We start from the raw sequence: 17,594 nt of genomic DNA, 5'->3' as shown, positions 1-17,594 counted from the left end.
GTACAAACTCCGTACAGACAGCACCCGTGGTCAGGATGGAACCCGGGTCTCTGGCGCTATGAGGCAGCGACTCTACCACTGCGTCACCGTGCCGCCGTGAGTGAGGTCAGGACCGCACTCTAGCCGTTCAGTTGCCTGATAACTGTATGATGCTGAAATGTCAACAAAGTTTGTTTCACCAGCTCCAAAGATAATCAGTGACAGCTTCAGACATAAGGAGATAAATCAAACAATGGAATTACAGCAAGTTCTATTAATTGGGCTGCCCAGAACTAGAACATTGGAGAGCTAAATTGAGAAGATTTAAACTACACTACACAATGGCGGCACAGTGGCACAGCGGTAGAGTTGCTGTATTACAGCGCCTGAGACCCAGGCTCGATCCTGACTACGGCTGCAGTCTGTATGGAGTTTGTACGTTCTCCCCAAGACCTGCGTGAGTTCCTCCCACACTCCAAAGACGTACAGGTTTGTATGTTTATTGGCTTGGTATAATTGTAAATTGTCCCTGGTGTGTGTAGGATAGTGTTAGTGTGCGGGGTGAATGCTGGTCGGCACGGACTTGGTGGGCAAAAGGCCCTGTTTCCGCGCTGTATCTCTAACCTAAACTAAAATGAAACATTGGTGAGAAATATTTTTCTGGTAGACATGAGGAATAGGTTTGTGTCGGAAGGAACTGCAGATGCTAATTAACAATGAAGATAGACACAAAATGCTGGAGTAACTCAGCGGGACAGGCAACATCTCTGGAGAGAAGGAATGGGTGATGTTTTGGATCGAGACCCTTCTTTAGACTTCTTCAGGTCTGAAGAAGGGTCTTGACCCAAAACGTCAACCATTCCTTCTCTCCAGAGATGTTGCCTGTCCCGCTGAGTTACTCCAGCATTTTGTGTCCATCTATGAGGTGGTTTGCTTATTACCAACTGCACAGTGGCACAGCGGTAGAGTTGCTGCCTTACAGCACCAGCTACCTGGGTTCGATCCTGACTACGGGTGCTCTCTGTACGGAGTTTGTACAGAGAACCAGGGGTCACAATTTAAGAATAAGGGGTAGGCCATTTTTGGACTGAGATGAGGAAAATCATTTTCACCCAGAGAGTAATTCTCTGCCACAAGAGGCAGAGGAGGCCAATTCACTGGATGTTTTCAAGACTTAGATTTAGCTAAAGGAATCAAAGGATATTGGGGAAAAAGCAGGAACGGGGTACTGATTTTGGATGATCAGCCATGATCATATTGAATGGCGGTGCTGGCTCGAAGGGCTGAATGGCCGACTCCTGCACCTATTGTCTATGTTTCTCCCTGTGACCGCGTGGGTTTTCTCCGGGTGCACCGGATTCCTTCCACATTCTAAAGACATGCAGGTTTGTAGGTTAATTGGCTGTTGTAAATCACCCCTAAGGTGCAGGATATAGAACTAGTATACGGGTGATCATTGGTCGACGTGCACTCAGTGGGCCGAAGGGCCTATTTCCTCGTAAACCAAACAAAACCTTTTAAAAACTAACCTTAAACACTAAAAAGTATTTTTGTTGCGTGCTATCCAGTCAGCGGAAAGACAATGCCTACAATCAACCCGTCTACAGTGGGCAGATCCAGGATAAAGGGAATAACGTTTAGTCCAGTAAAGTCTGATTAAAGATAGTCCGATGGTCTCCAATGAGGTAGATAGTAGTTCAGGACCGCTCTCTCGTTGTGGTAGGATGGTTCAGTTGCCTGGTAACAACTGGGAAGAAATTGTCTCTGAATCTGCAGGTGTGCGTTTTCAGATTCAGAGACCTTTTATTCCCAGCTCTGCAACATAAGTTCAGAACATTCATTTTTCTACAGGTTATTTGCAGAGTAGAATGCATCTACTGCAGGGTTCAATTGCATCAGTTCAAATCATGACCCACTCAGGTGCTAAAGGCACGATTCCTTCTCCAGTTACCCATCAGACGGCTACTCCCTGTGCATAGACTCAGGAAATTGCAACACCTTGTACCAATGCATAGCCATTGTTTCAGTCTCTGAACAACAATATGGGCCGAACAACAGAAGGGCCGAATGGCCTACTCCTGCACCTATTGTTTATTGTCTATAATATAGAAAAAAACACATCGTGCTGGAGTAACTCAGCGGGTCAGGCAGCATCTCTGGAGAACATGGATAAGATTGGTTTAGAGGTAGAGCGCGGAAACCAGCAATCAGAGTCCATGCCAACCAGCAATCATCCTGTACACAGCACTCCCCTACACACTAGGGACAATTTATAATTTTATCAAGCCAATTATCCCACAAACTCGCACGTCTTACAATGGAACGAAAAAGACCAACGGTCATTTATATTTACTGCAGTTCATTAATGATTAATGTAGGGCTGCCAACATCGGGTGAGAGTTGAGAGTAAGGAATTGCTAGGAAGCGCAGCAACCAAGCCCGAGGGAGCATAGCGACAGGAGGGGGGGGGAGGGAGGTGTGGAGCGGTAGGGAGCGTTTGCATTTTTCAGCTTCAAATTGTGCAATCTGATGCATACTGTAACGAGTCTTTTAACTTACACTTGAATGCAACATTTATGCTTTAAATTGGATTAGGTATGAATAAATCTAGGCTAAATTACATTACTAATTACATTCCACAGTAGAGCCAGGTGCAGCACATGAATGACCTTAGTCTATTCATGTATGGAAATCAGATTATAATTCATGCTGCTATGCATATAAAAAAATATATAGAAACAAGGCAAGAGGAGTCAGACTTCCACCACTGTTCTGCACAAATAAATTAATCAATCTTACTCTTTGACTAAAGAAATAAGACAAAAATAATGCCACATATTCAACCAGTATATGGTTCAATGAAATTAAGATATATATGTAAAACATATATATGGAAACAGGCCCTTCAGCCCACCAAATCCACACTGACCAGCAATCTACCATACACAAGTTCTATCCTACACGCCAGGGACAATTTATAGAAGCCAATTAATCTACAACCCTGCACTTATTTCGGGTGTGGGAGAAACCGGAATATCCGGAGAAAACCCATGTGGTCATAGGAAGAATGTACGAATTCTGTACAGACAGCACCCATAATCAGGATCAAATTTGGGTGTGTGGCGCTGTACGGCAGCAACTCTACCGTTGCGCCACCATGCCATCCCATTAAAATATTATGGTGTCAGGTCAATAAAGATGAACACATGATTTGATTTCTGCCCTTAATTGGATAACACACATCTCCAGTCATTGTGTTTTATGATTGGTTTTATAGACAATAGACAATAGGTGCAGGAGTAGGCCATTTGGCCCTTCGAGCCAGCACCGCCATTCAATGTGATCATGGCTGATCATCCCCCAATCAGTACCCCGTTCCTGCCTTCTCCCCATATCCCCTGACTCCGCTATTTTTAGTTTAAATCTTTTTATTTGAATTTTGAATTTAACAGCAATTTGCATACATACAATGATAACAGACAGTGATAATCAGGACATAATTGTACAACAGTATGTAAACGACCCTCAAAACCCTTACCCTTACCCTTACCCACCCTCGCCACCCGGGAACAAACAACACTCACATACGTACACATCCATACAAATACGATTAAAAAAAAATAAAAAAAATAAATAAAAGAGGGAAAAAATAAATAAATAAATAAATAAATAAATTGTGGGGAGGGAGGGGGGGGGGGGGAGGGGTTGAGGGGATAGCAGCTGCAATAAGACAGAGCTGTGATAGAGGGCACTCAGTCCTCTTCCGAGTCCGGAAACAAGTTAAGAGAGTTAACAAGTTCCAGGAAAGGGTTCCATGTATCTAGGAATGTCTTGGTAGAGCCTTTGAGAGAGAACCTAAGTTTTTCAAGCTTTAAGTTGTAGAGCACCTCCTTGATCCAGCGGGCGTGTGTCGGGGGACAGGTAAGTCTCCAGTTAAGCAAAATCAGTCTCCGGGCTAACAGGGTTGTAAAAGCCAGGACCCGCTTCAACGCAACAGAGAGGTTGGTGTTGGGGGGAATACCAAAAATAGCTGACAGTGGGTTTGGAGGAATAGTCTGGCCATAGGCTCTGCTTAGCACGTCGAAAGCACTCCTCCAAAAGGTTGCTAGCTTAGGGCAAGACCAAAACATATGACTATGGTTGGCAGGGGATTGATTGCATCTGTTGCAGGTGTCTTTAACAGCGGGGTATATTCTAGATAATCTTGCGTTTGTGTAGTGGACTTTGTGAAGGACTTTGCATTGGATTAGGCCATGACGGGCACATATGGAGGAAGAATGGATCAAATCCAAGGCAGAGTCCCATTGCTGGTCTGTTAGTTTCATATTCAGCTCGCCCTCCCACGCAGCTTTTAATGAGGTATGAGGTTTCAATATAACCGACCCTAACAAGTTGTACAAAAAAGAGATGCATTTCTTCCGGTTGGGATCTAGAGCTAGGATGGAATCGGTCAGGGTTTCAGGGGGACGATTTGGGAAATGGGGGAATATCTTCTTCACAAAATTCCTAATCTGGAAAAAACGAAAAAGGTGGGAGTTTGGGAGGCTATAGTTGTACGAAAGCTCTGCAAAAGACGAAAAAATACCATCCTTGTATAGGTTTTTGATACTACTGATGCCATTACTATGCCAGGTTTTGAATGCGGAGTCTGTACTTGAAGGATTAAAGATGTGATTTTTAAGCAGTGGGGTCAAGATGGAAGGGCCTTGTAAACCAAAGTTTTTCCTAAATTGACTCCATATCTTGAGAGCCCTATCCAACTCTCTCTTGAAAGCATCCAGAGAACCGGCCTCCACCGCCCTCTGAGGCAGAGAATTCCGGGATGGCGGGACTGTCATATGCTGAGGGAATGGAGCAGCTGGGCTTGTGCACTCTGGAGTTTAGAAGGATGAGATGGGATCTCATTGAAACATATAAGACTAGACTAAGTGGGACCCATTGGTTCCCATGTTCACACGGGAGGGCTGGTCCCCCGACGCAATATTCCACCTCTCCACCAATTCCAATATTGGTGGCCAGTGGGGGGGGCTTTCTGGAGTGCTGGTATGGGTTCTTGGGGTGGCAGCTCAGTCCCTCAAGCCTGATCTGCTGGCAGCTCACTCACGGCTGGTGGGCTGGCAGTTGACCCATGACTATTCCTTGAAATTCCATTTCAAGCAGGGTGCAAGGCCACCAAATTCAAATCCATGTTCCTACCATTTCAAGCAGGGTTCAAGGCCACCAAATTCAAGTGCAGTTTCTTACCACTATGAGCAGGGTGCAAGGCCACTGAATTCAAGTGCAGTTTCATACCACTTCAAGCTGGATCCAAGGCCACCAAATACAAGTGCAGTTTCATACCACTTTCAGCAGGGTGCAAGGCCACCAAATTCAGTGCAGTTTCATTCCACTTCAAGCAGGGTGCAAGGCCACCAAATTCAGTGCAGTTTTATTCCACTTCAAGCAGGGTGCAAGGCCACCAAATTCAAATGCAGCTTCATACCATTTCATGCAGGGTGAAACCACCATAAAACCACACAAAACACCAAACTCACAGTTCAGTAGACATTCAGTGTGTTCAGTTGATTCACAGCTCAGACAGAGTCATGACCTCTCCCTCCCCCATCATGCAGAGACTGAGCCACACCCACACTTCCGGGTTTTACAACCCCTCCCCCTCCCACCGGAAAAGGTGTGGCTTTCAGGGCGTGATTGACAGGAGAGAGATTCTCAACATTTTTTAAACACTAATAACACTTTTATTTTTCATTGATGGGAAGAATTCTCTGCACCTGCTCAGCGGAGGGGGGACTGAGTAAGATGGCCAAAAATCACAGCCGTAAGTGTAGCGTTTTATCTAAAATCAATATACAGTGCAAACAGGAAGTAAGTGCATTTGCAGTAGTGCCTTTTAACTTCAAGCCAAAGCACCCAAGCCGCCATTTGCAGTAAGTAGTGCCTTTCAACTTCAAGCCAAAGCACCCAAGCCATCATTTGCAGTAAGTAATGCCTTTTTACTTCAAACAACCCATATTTTCATTTTCAAACCACATTAAGGGTACACAGTTGTGTAGACATTTGTTCAGTGTTATTCAGAGCTCAGAGAGACGTGGCCCTTGGCTTCATCCATCTTGCAGAGAACCACTTCCTGGTTTTATAGTCCCTCCCCCTCCCTCCAGCAGGGGCAGCAGAGGGAATGGTGAATTGTTTTAAAACATTAATATCTCTCTGATTTATCATCGATGGGAAAAATCCTCCACACCCGTAAGGCGGGGGGGGGGGCTCTGGGCGAGGTGGCCAAAAATGATGGCCGTAGGTGGCGGCGTTCTGTCGGAAATCGCAGCACAGTAGGCCAAAAGCGGTCAAGATCAGAGATTTAGTAATATAGATTGTTAAGGGTTTGGACACGCTAGAGGCAGGAAACATGTTCCCAATGTTGGGAGAGTCAAGAACCAGGGGCCACAGTTTAAGAATAAGGAGTAAGCCATTGCTACATTTAAGAGGGAGTTAGATGTGGCCCGTGTGGCTAAAGGGATTAGGGGGTATGGAGAGAAAGCAGGTACAGGATACTGAGTTGGATGATCAGCCATGATCATATTGAATGGCGGTGCAGGCTCGAAGGGCCGAATGGTCTACTCCTGCACCTATTTTTCTATGTTTCTATGTTTCTATTTAGAATGGAGACGAGGAAACACTTTTTCTCACAGTGGTGAGTCTGTGGAATTCTCTATTGTCTATTGTTTTTGGAGGTCGAGCAACAACAAAAAAATAATAATTGTTCCCCCCTCCCACACCCTCCCCCCGCACAGTTGCTCAGCTCCGTGACCGGGTACCCCTGAGGCCTTTAATCAGTGATCGCTCAGCCCCCCACTTACAAAAACGTTCCGCGGCCCCTGGTTTGTAGGTTAATTGGCTAGTGTGTGGGAAGAGGGATAACATAGAATCACTTCACACCGGACTCTTCTAAACTGAACTTGGATCAGCCTTTCGAGATACAGTGTGGAAACAGGCACTTTGGCCCACGCAGGTCACAGGGAGAATGTACAAACTCCATACAGACAGAACCCAAGGTCAGGATGAAACCCGAGTCTCTGGCGGTGCAAGGCAGCAACTCTACCGCTGCGCCACCGTGCCACACAGTGGTCAGTTGTGCTTCATAGTTCTGTCACCAAATACACAAACAGAATTTTTTTAAAAGGATGAAAAAAAAAAAGAACTGCAGATGCTAGTTTATAACGAAAATAGACACAAAGTGCTGGAGTAACTCAGCGGGTCAGCCGGCATCTTTGGAGGGAAGGAATAGGTGATGTTTCGGGTCGAGACCCTTCTTCAGACATGTCCCTGTTTGGTGCCTTCATAAGTTCATAAGTGATAGGAGCAGAATTAGGCCATCTGACCCAACAAGTCTACTCCGCCATTCAATCATGGCTGATTTAGCTCTCCTTCCTAACCCCATTCTCCCCCATAACCCCTAACATCTGTATTAATCAAGAATCTATCTATCTCCATTTAAAAAATTCGAATTCCCCAGATTATCCACCCTCTGACTAAAGAAATTCTTCCTCATCTCCTTTCTAAAGGTACGACCTTTCAATCTGAGGCTATGCTCGTTGGTCCTAGCCTTTCCCACGAGATGTTGGTTGATGCCGAAGATTGACACAGAGTGCTGGAGTAACTCAGCGGGTCAGGCAGCATCTGTGGAGCACATGGATAGGTGACATTTCACAGAGTGCTGGAGTAACTCAGCAGGTCAGGCAGCATATCTGCAGAACATGGATAGGTGACGTTTCACAAAGTGCTGGAGTAACACAGCAGGTCAGGCAGCATCTGTGGAGAACATGGATACAGTGCCCTCCATAATGTTTGGGACAAAGACCCATCATTTATTTATTTGCCTCTGTACTCCAGAATTTGAGATTTTTAATAGAAAAAATCCCGTGGTTAAAGCGCACATTTTCAGATTTTATTAAAGGCCATCTGACAATGTACACTTTAACCACATGTGAATATTTTCTATTACAGATCTCAAATTGTGGAGTACAGAGGCAAATAAATAAAAGATGGGTCTTTGTCCCAAACATTATATGGTGGGCACTGTAGGTGACGTTTTAGGTCGGGTCGCTGGAAGAAACTGGTTTGGTGCCTTCTTATGTGTTTCCAACCGTGCAGCTTGGCAGAAGGGCAAAACGTTTCCTTACCTGTTGGCGGCTTGAGTATTGGCGGTGGGATGAGTGGCATGATGATTGAAGCAATCCCATGATCCTTCGATCCAGCCGGTGAATCCGACAAGCCGTTTCCAGCCGTCATCCCCGGGTAGCTCGAAATGGAGTTTGTTGGCGAAGCTATGACACTGTCTTCAGACAGTTTCAGTTTTGGCAAGGAATTTTCTACAAATGAAAGGTATTATTAAACATTAGTGACATGTTCAAGAACATGTTGAAGGGTGCAAATACAGACAGACGCAGAATGCTGGAGTAATTCAGCGTGACAGCAGCATCACTGGAGTGAAGGAATGGGTGATAATTTGGGTCTCGGCCCAAAATGTCACCCAATAGACAAAGACAATACACAATAGGTGCAGGAGTAGGCCATTAGGCCCTTCGAGCCAGCACCGCCATTCAATGTGATCATGGCTGGTCATTCCCAATCAGTACCCCGTTCCTGCCTTCTCCTCATATCCCCTGACTCCGCTATCTTTAAGAGCCCCATCTAGCTCTCTCTTGAAAGTATCCAGAGAACCGGCCTCCACCGCCCTCTGAGGCAGAGAATTCCACAGGCTCACAACTCCCTGTGTGAAAAATTCCTTCTCTCCAGAGATGCTGCTTGTCCTGCTGAGTTACCTCAGCATTCTGTGTCTATCTATGAGGAGTAAGTACCAATGGCACGGTGGTGCAGCGGTAGAGTTGCTGCCTTACAGCGCCAGAGACCCGGGTTCCATCCTGACTGTGGGTGCCGTCTGTACGGAGTTTGTATGTCCTCCCCGTGACCACAGACCGAGAATCTGTTGGGAGGTCATGTTGCAGTTGCGTAAGATGTTGGTGAGGCCGCATTTAGAGTATTGTGTTTAGTTCTGGGCACCATATTGTAGAAACGTAGAAAATAGGTGCAGGAGGAGGCCATTCGACCCTTCGAGCCAGCACCGCCATTCATTGTGATCATGGCTGATCGTCCCCTATCAATAACCCGTGCCTGCCTTCTCCCCATATCCCTTGACTCCACTAGCCCCTAGAGCTCTATCTAACTCTCTCTTAAATCCATCCAGTGACTTGGCCTCCACTGCCCTCTGTGGCAGGGAATTCCATAAATTCACAACTCTCTGGGTGAAAACGTTTTTTCTCACCTCAATCTTAAATGACCTCCCCTTTATTCTAAGACTGTGGCCCCTGGTACTGGACTCGCCCAACATTGGGAACATTTTTCCTGCATCTAGCTTGTCCAGTCCTTTTATAATTTTGTATGTTTCTATAAGATCCCCCTCATCCTTCTAAACTCTAGTGAATACAAGCCTAGTCTTTTCAATCTTTCCTCATATGACAGTCCCGCCATCCCAGGGATCAATCTCGTGAACCTACGCTGCACTGCCTCAATCACAAGGATGTCCTTCCTCAAATTAGGAGACCAAAACTGTACACAGTACTCCTGATGTGGGAAAGGTCTTGACAAGCTGCAAAGGGCACAGGGAAGATTTACGAAGATGTTGTCAGGACTTGAGGGCCTGAGCTTTAGGGAGTGATTGAAGACTTTATTCCTTGCTGTACAGGACGATGAGGGATGATCTTCTAGAGGTGTACAAAATTATGAGAGGAATAGATTGGGTCTCTTGCCCTGAGTAGGGCAATCAAGAACTGGAGGACATAGGTTTAAGGTGAGGGGGGAAAGATTTAATAGGAGCCTGTTCCTGCGCTGTACAGATGCACTGTAGAAAGCGTGCTGTCGGGTTGCACCTCAGCTTGCTTTGGGAACAGCTCTGCCCGAGACTGCAGGAAACTGCAGAGAGTTGTGGATGCAGCCCAGTCCGTCACACAGACCAGACTCCCCACCAATGACTCCATCTGCACTGCGCACGCTGCCTCGGGAAAGACGCCAACATCATCAAAGACCATTCCCACCCGGGTCATTCCTTCTCCCTGCTACCATCAGGAGACGACACAGAAGGTCGGAAGAGCGCACCAATCAGGAACAACTTTTCCCCCTGTTATTAAGTTTTTATTTTCCTTTTTTAAAATTTTTATTTTTAACCTGAAAATGAAAGAAAACAAGAGAGAAGGAAAAAGTGAAAAGTGAAACGATAGGACCCCTAAACTACCAAAGTAGAGTGGTCAAAGAGTGAGTAAATGTATAAGAGAGGAAAAGGAAAAAAAACAACAAACAAAAAAGGAAAAAAAGAAAAAGGTGGAGATATACCTGCCCCTCATCCCCCCCCCCACCCACCACACCCAACCCATAGTTGGATTTAAATCCAAAGTTGTGATGAACCATACTATCCTTGTAAGAATTCGGTAAAGGGTGTCCATGTCTTGAAAAATTGATCTGGTTTTTCTGCCAGGACAAGCCTAATATTTTCTAAATGTCGTGTCTCGGACATGTTTGTAATCCACATCTTTACAGTAGGGACTGATGTGTGTTTCCAAAATTTAAGTATTAATTTTTTCGCCGTTATCAGGCCATAATTAAGGAATCGTCTCTTTGAAATAGTGTTAGCTCAGAACAGGCTTCTGACGCGCCTAGAGTAATCAATTCTGTGTCGGGGTCCAATTTTATTTAAAGTATTTTAGAATTTTTTTTTAAAGAGTCCTTCCATTAGTGGGGCACTGTCCTGATCCTGATCCTGCCGCCTACCTCACTGCGGACATTTGACCGTGGCGCAGCGGTAGAGTTGCTACCTTGCAGCGCCAGAAACCCGCGCTTAATCCTGTCCACGGGTGCCGTCTGCGTGAAGTTTGCACGTTCTCCCTGTTGGTTACAATGCTGCGCTGTTCTATGTGTGGGAAAGAACTGCAGATGCTGGATAAAATCGAAGGTAGGCACAAAATGCTGGAGTAACTCAGCGGGCGAGGCAGCATCTATGGAGAGAAGGAATGGCTGACGTTTCGGGTCGAGACCCGAAACGTCAGACATTCCTTCTCCCCATAGATGCTGCCTCGCCCGCTGAGTTACTCCAGCATTTTGTGTCTACCTGCACTCTTCTATCCATGAACCTAAGCAGTCTTTCCAGGTGCGGCAGAGGTTCACCTGCACCTCCTCCAACCTCTTCTATTGTATCCGCTGCTCTAGGTGTCAGCTGCTCTATATCGGTGAGACCAAGCGTAGGCTTGGTGACTGCTTCACCCAACACCTCCGCTCAGTTCGCAATAACCAACCTGATCTCCCGGTGGCTCAGCACTTCAACTCCCCCTCCCATTCCGAATCCGACCTTTCTGTCCTGGGCCTCCTCCATGGCCAGAGTGAGTCCCACCGTAAATTGGAGGAGCAGCACCTCATATTTCGCTTGGGTAGTTTACACCCCAGCGGTATGAACATTGACTTCTCCAATTTCAGGTAGTCCTTGCTTTCTCCCTCATTCCCCTTCCCTTCCCAGCTCTCCCACAGCCCACTGTCTCCGCCTCTTCCTTTCTTCTTCCCGCCCCGCCACCTCCATCCCCTCATCAGTCTGAAGAAGGGTCTCGACCCGAAACATCTGTGGAATTCTCTGCCTCAGAGGGCGGTGGAGGCAGGTTCTCTGGATGCTTTCAAGAGAGAGCTAGATAGGGCTCTTAAAAATAGCAGAGTCAGGGGATATGGGGAGAAGGCAGGAACGGGGTACTGATTGGGGATGATCAGCCATGATCACATTGAATGGTGGTGCTGGCTCGAAGGGCCAAATGGCCTACTCCTGCACCTATTGTCTATTGTCTATAACATCACCTATTCCTCCTTCGCTCCATAGATGCTGCCTCACCCGCTGAGTTACTCCAGCATTTCTGTCTACCTTCGATTGCTCCAGCATCTACAGTTCCTTCTTAAACTGTTCTATGTTCTGTTCAGATAGTTATCTGGATAATGACAAAACAGCAGGAAGAAGCGAGCAGCAGCTGTGTGCATTCATGTGAGGTGCTTTCTGTCAGATGAGGAGTAGATGAGAGGATAATACTGTGCTCTGTGTTCTAGGCTCCTGATTTAGTGGCAAATGACCAGCATGTGTATAATTTGGACATCTTGAAACCTGCAAACAATACCTGGCAGGTAAATTTCAGTTCTCGGATCGTGCTAGCTGCTCATTAACACTGAGAAACCCAGAGTGAACAGAGCGACTGTAATTAAGAAAGAGGAGACACAAGAGGCTGCAGACTCAAGAATCTTGTGTTGAGTTTATTGTCACGTGTACCGAGCTACAGTGAAAAGCTTTTGTTGCGTGCTAACCAGTCAGCGGAAAGACAATACATGATTACAATTGAGTTGTTTGCAGTGTATAGATACACGATAAAGGAAATAACTTAAATGACATTTAGTGCCAGATAAATCCGATCAAAGATAGTCCGAGAGTCTCCAATGAAGTAGATAGTAGCTCAGGACCGCTCTCTAGTTATTGGTAGGATGGTTCAGTTGCCTGATAACGAACAATGATAATGACCCCTGCCCCACTTAGGAAACCTGAACGGAAACCTCTGAAGACTTTGCGCCCCACCCAAGGTTTCCGTGCGGTTCCCGATGGTTCCCAGAGATTTTTGTCAGTCTCCCTACCTGCTTCCACTACCTGCAACCTCCGGCAACCACCTGCAACCTCCGGGAACCGCACGGAAACCTTGGGTGGGGCGCAAAGTCTCCCAGAGGTTTCCGTTCAGGTTTCCTAAGTGGGACGGGGAGAATAACGGGTAGGCCATTTAGAACGGAGAAACTTTTTCACCCAGAGAGTTGTCAATCTGTGGAATTCTCTGCCTCAGAAGGCAGTGGAGGCCAATTCACTGTATGCTTTCAAGTCACGGTGGCGCAGCGGTAGATTTGCTGCCTTACAGCGAATGCAGCGCCGGAGACCCTGGTTCGATTCTGACTACTGGTGCTGTCTGTATGGAGTTTGTACGTTCTCCCCGTGACCTGCGCGGGTTTTCTCCGAGATCTTCGGTTTCCTCCCACAGTCCAAAGACGTGCAGGTTTGTAGGTTAATTGGCTTGGTAAATGTAAAAATTGTGGGTGTAGGATAGTGTTAATGTGCGGGGATCACTAGTCAGCGCGGACCCGGAGGGCTGTAGGCCCTGTTTCCGCGATGTATCTCTAAACTAAACTAAAGCGCGAGTTAGACAGAGCTCTTAAAGATAGCGGAGTCAAGGGATACGGGGAGAAGGCAGGATCAGGGTACTGATTGTGTATGATCAGCCATGATCACGGTGAATGGCGGTGCTGGTTCGAAGGGCCGAATGGCCTACTCCTGCACCTATTGTCTATAACAGCTGGGAAGAAACTATCCCTGAATCTGGGGCTATTCGTTTTCACACTTCTGTACCTCTTGCCTGATGGGAGAGGGGAGAAGAGGGAGTGGCCGGTAGTGAAGAGGGCGAGACTGGTCCTAAGATTATGCTGCTGGCCTTGCCGAGGCAGCATGAGGTGCAAGTGGAGTCAACGGAAGGGAGGTTGGTTTGTGTGACTGTCTGGGCTGCGTCCAGAATCCTCTGTCATTCCAGACTCGGATGGAGCTGTTCCCTAACCATGCTGTGATGCATCCTGATAACACTGAGCAACACACAGTGCTGGAGGGCAGCAGCAGGTCAGGCAGCATCCGTGGGGCAAAGAAAATGAAAAAAGGTTCCCATCCTGAAACATCACAGATGCAGAAGATTAAGATGCCCGGGATTAACACTGTCCTGGGTATATGGAGTCTGAACTGTCTCACAGGGTGTCAGGGGTTACGGGGAGAAAGCAGGAGAATGAGGTCGAGAGGGAAAAATAGATCAGCCACGATTGAATGATGGAGTACACTAGATGGGCCGAATGGCCCAATTCTGCACCCATAACGTATATGGAGACAGAAGCTTTTTGTGGCAGGAAACATGTTCCCGATGTTGGGGGAGTCCTGAACCAGGGACCACAGTTTAAGAATAAGGGATAAGCCATTTAGAACGGAGATGAGGAAACACCTTTTCACAAAGAGTTGTGAGTCTGTGGAATTCTCTGCCTCGGAGGGCGGTGGAGGCTGGTTCTCTGGATACTTTCAAGGGAGAGCTAGATAGGGCTCTTAAAGATAGCAGAGTCAGGGGAAATGGGGAGAAGGCAGGAACAGGGTACTGATTGGGGATGATCAGCCATGATCACATTGAATGGCGGTGCTGGCTCAAAGGGCCGAATGGCCTACTCCTGCACCTATTGTCTATTGACAATATTCAGGCAGAAGGTCTGTGACCAGTGTAGTTCCACAGGGATCTGTGCTATTTGTGATATGTCTCAGATGTGTCTCAGTTTTGGGAGTCAAATTATGGAACGGGCTTAGTGTAGTGATGAGTTGAAATTTTGTAGCTCTCTGCTGAGTTTCAAAAAAGCCTTATAGGCCATTCTCACGTTGCGAGTTGACACAAGAGGTAACCCGAGTTAAGGGCTCGTGGTTGTGTACGATATACCAAGTGAAAGATCAAGAGGTTAACCGAGTTCCCACGGGTAGACGGCAGTTTCCCGTTTACTTGTCATTTCTGCGATCTGACATTTTCGTCTCCCGAGTTAACCGGTTCCTGTCCCGTTAACCTTGAGCGAACATTGTCTACTGACGTGTTGTAAAATCATCACGTGGTACAAATGATGTGACGTATTTTCTTCACACACTAGAAAATCCTCCCTTGGTTGAATTGGCTCATTTGGAGACATGTCTGCAATAAGGCTTTTCGAGTCCAGGGTGATGGTGTTTTTTATTCAAGTGCTGTATGCAGCAGCCATTTGTGTGATGCGAGGACGCTTGCGTGAAGGCAGAAGGGTGAGATTAATTAAAAGGAGAATGAAGAGGAAGTCTCACTGGGTGAAGCCCATCTTTCAAAGGAGATCTCTATTTGGACAATATGAAAAGCTGCTTAATTTGCTGTGCGAAGAGGATAAATCTGCTTTTAAATTTTTTGTCAGATTTTCACCTGAGCTACCGGGGAAGCAATCTGCAGATTTCCTTGATCACCTTTTCCCTGCTCCAAGGAGCCCACAGGCAGTGTTGACTTCTCCTGTGGCACCTCCTGCTGCCTCTCTACCTGCCTCTCCTGCTGTGTCTCCTCCTCCTCCTGCATGACAAAAGCCTTATTGACATGTTTTGTTCCCTTTCTTTGGACTTTCCATGGAGCCATCTCTACAAGTCTTCCTCTTAAAAAGATTCTCCAGCAATGAGGTGAAACGCCCTGGATGGACCCAGGTCACGTGGTGATATTCAAACCGCCTTTTTTTACTCACCTTTTTTTCCCCTCTATCCAGCTGCCGGGTTCACCGTGCCCAGGACTTCCCACGGTAGCCTCAAGAGTCACTAAGGTTAACGCACGGGCCACTACGTTATTAAAATGTTTCAATTCTTAACCACAAGAGTAAAATTGACTCGTGAAAAATTTCAAACATGTTTGATTTTTGGCAAGAGTAGACAAGTTACACGAGTACCTGCCGTTAGCGCCACGATGCACTACGTTGCGTCCACGAATGCCGTACGCTAATTGTACGTTATTACCACGAGGTTTAACTCGGGTTACCTCTTGTGTCAACTCGCAACGTGAGAATGGCCTTTTAAAATGTAAAATAATTAAGGATTATAATGTAAAATGATTAAAATGTAAAATAAGTAAGGATTACAATTTAGAGTAAATTTTATTTTTTTCATTTCCTTTGTAATGCTGATACTCTGGGTTATCTTATGGATTGTATAGGATAGGCAAAGATAAGCTTTGTGGCTTCAGCCTATTCCTTTTTCGGTCATTGATTATGTGAACGTGGTGTGAAATGGATACAGTGTTGGTTCATATTCACACAGATTGTAAAGTTTTGTTATTTTTAATGTATGACCGAAATGTATGACCATTCATTCATTCATTAGAGGAGGAGCCATCTTGGGGAACGGCTGCTAACCAGCAGCCGTCCGTGTAATTCGCTTTTTAAAAAGTTTTTAGTAAGTCCTGTGTTTCGTCCGTTGGAGAAATGGACTTTTTAATGTGGGGGGTAGGGGGCAATTTTACTTCTAGGTCCCTACCTGGTCGGTGAGGCAGCTTTTTCTCCGGGCTGCCCGTCGACCCGTCCTCGTGGCCTACCAGCGGGCTTGGAGCGCCGTTTCCTGGCGGGGACCGCCCAGCACCTCGGCCTCGGTGGCTGCACAGCGCTGGAGCGCTATCGTGCTGGAGCTCCGGTGAGCTGTGACCGCCGAGAGCAACACCTCCGGGCTGCGGGTCTGCGGAGCGGGCGGCGCCGATTTCAACATCGGGAGCCTGGGAGCTCCAAACCGGCGCGGCCTTGTCAGCTTCGGAAGCCGCGGTCTCCAGCTAGGAAGTGGCCGTTCCAGGTGGTCCAGCCGCTGAGAGGATTCTCCCGACGCCGGGGCAAGACCACCCGGTGAGAACGGCCAGGAACATCGGGCCTCCGTAGAGGCAATTGCGGTGGCCTCAATAGGCCTGACTTTGGGTGAACTTGGGGTTGGGGACTGGACATTGTGCCTTCCCCCACGGTGGTATCCATTGTGGGGGGATGATTTTTTTCTGTCTGTAAGTAATCCTGTTAGTCTTTGTCCAAGATGGCTGTCGGAAGGGAGAGTGTACGCTGGCGCGCTTTAGCTGCCGCTGCTCTCTCTTCACATTGTGTTTTTGATTTTCTGTTTTTGGACTGAATTCTGTTTTTAATTTGTGTTTCTGTGATGTCCTTATTATTTATTTTATTCTGATTATATGTTTTTTATTCCTGTTAATCTCTGTAAGGTGTCCTTGAGATTTCTGAAAGGCGCCCAAAAATAAAATTTATTATTATTATTATTATTATTATTCATTTATTCATTCATATGTGCAGCTGTGGGGCCAATAACTGACTTGGACATAAATGTAGACGGGGTTGGTCAGTAAATTTGCCGATGATTCCAATATTGCTGGGATCACAGACAGTGAGAAAGGCTGTCAAGGGGATGTAATACTTCCATGGTTCTTGAGTCACGTACGCACTGCACAGTGAAATTCTTTTGCACAACCCACAGACGCACGGTCACCGCATTTTGCCGTGTTTGCAAAGAAAAAGAACAAAGAATAAAAGCCCGAGGTCCACTGTCCAAACCAGGTCAATAGACAATAGACAATAGGTGCAGGAGTAGGCCATTTGGCCCTTCGAGCCAGCACCGCCATTCAATGGCTGATCATCCCCAATCAGTACCCCGTTCCTGCCTTCTCTTCATATCCCCAGACTCCTCTATCTTTAAGAGCCCTATCTAGCTCTCTCTTGAAAGTATCCAGAGAACCTGCCTCCACCGCCCTCTGAGGCAGAGAATTCCACAGACTCACCACTCTCTGTGAGAAAAAGTGTTTCCTCGTCTCCGTTCTAAATGGCTTACTCCTTATTCTTAAACTGTGGCCCCTGGTTCTGGACTCCCCCAACATCGGGAACATGTTTCCTGCCTCTAGTGTGTCCAAGCCCTTAACAATCTTATATGTTTCAATGAGATGCCCTCTCATCCTTCTAAA

At 46.6% G+C, this 17,594-nt stretch overlaps 1 protein-coding gene across 6 annotated transcripts in view; it reads right to left on the bottom strand.

Moving 5' to 3' along the window:
• The window catches only part of LOC116973674 (sine oculis binding protein homolog), a 259,428-nt gene that overhangs the window by 136,052 nt on the left and 105,782 nt on the right, over positions 1 to 17,594 (bottom strand). For all 6 annotated transcript variants that reach the window (XM_033021956.1, XM_033021954.1, XM_033021955.1 and 3 more), the window contains exon 3: positions 8,157 to 8,345. In XM_033021956.1, coding sequence (XP_032877847.1) covers positions 8,157 to 8,345 — 189 coding nt within the window. The remainder of the gene's footprint in view (positions 1 to 8,156; positions 8,346 to 17,594) is intronic.

The sequence above is a fragment of the Amblyraja radiata genome, chromosome 5, assembly GCF_010909765.2.
Source record: "Amblyraja radiata isolate CabotCenter1 chromosome 5, sAmbRad1.1.pri, whole genome shotgun sequence".
Taxonomy (NCBI): Eukaryota; Metazoa; Chordata; class Chondrichthyes; order Rajiformes; family Rajidae; genus Amblyraja; species Amblyraja radiata.
Note: the sequence above shows the minus strand (reverse complement) of the source record. Positions and strands in the feature narration are given on the sequence as shown.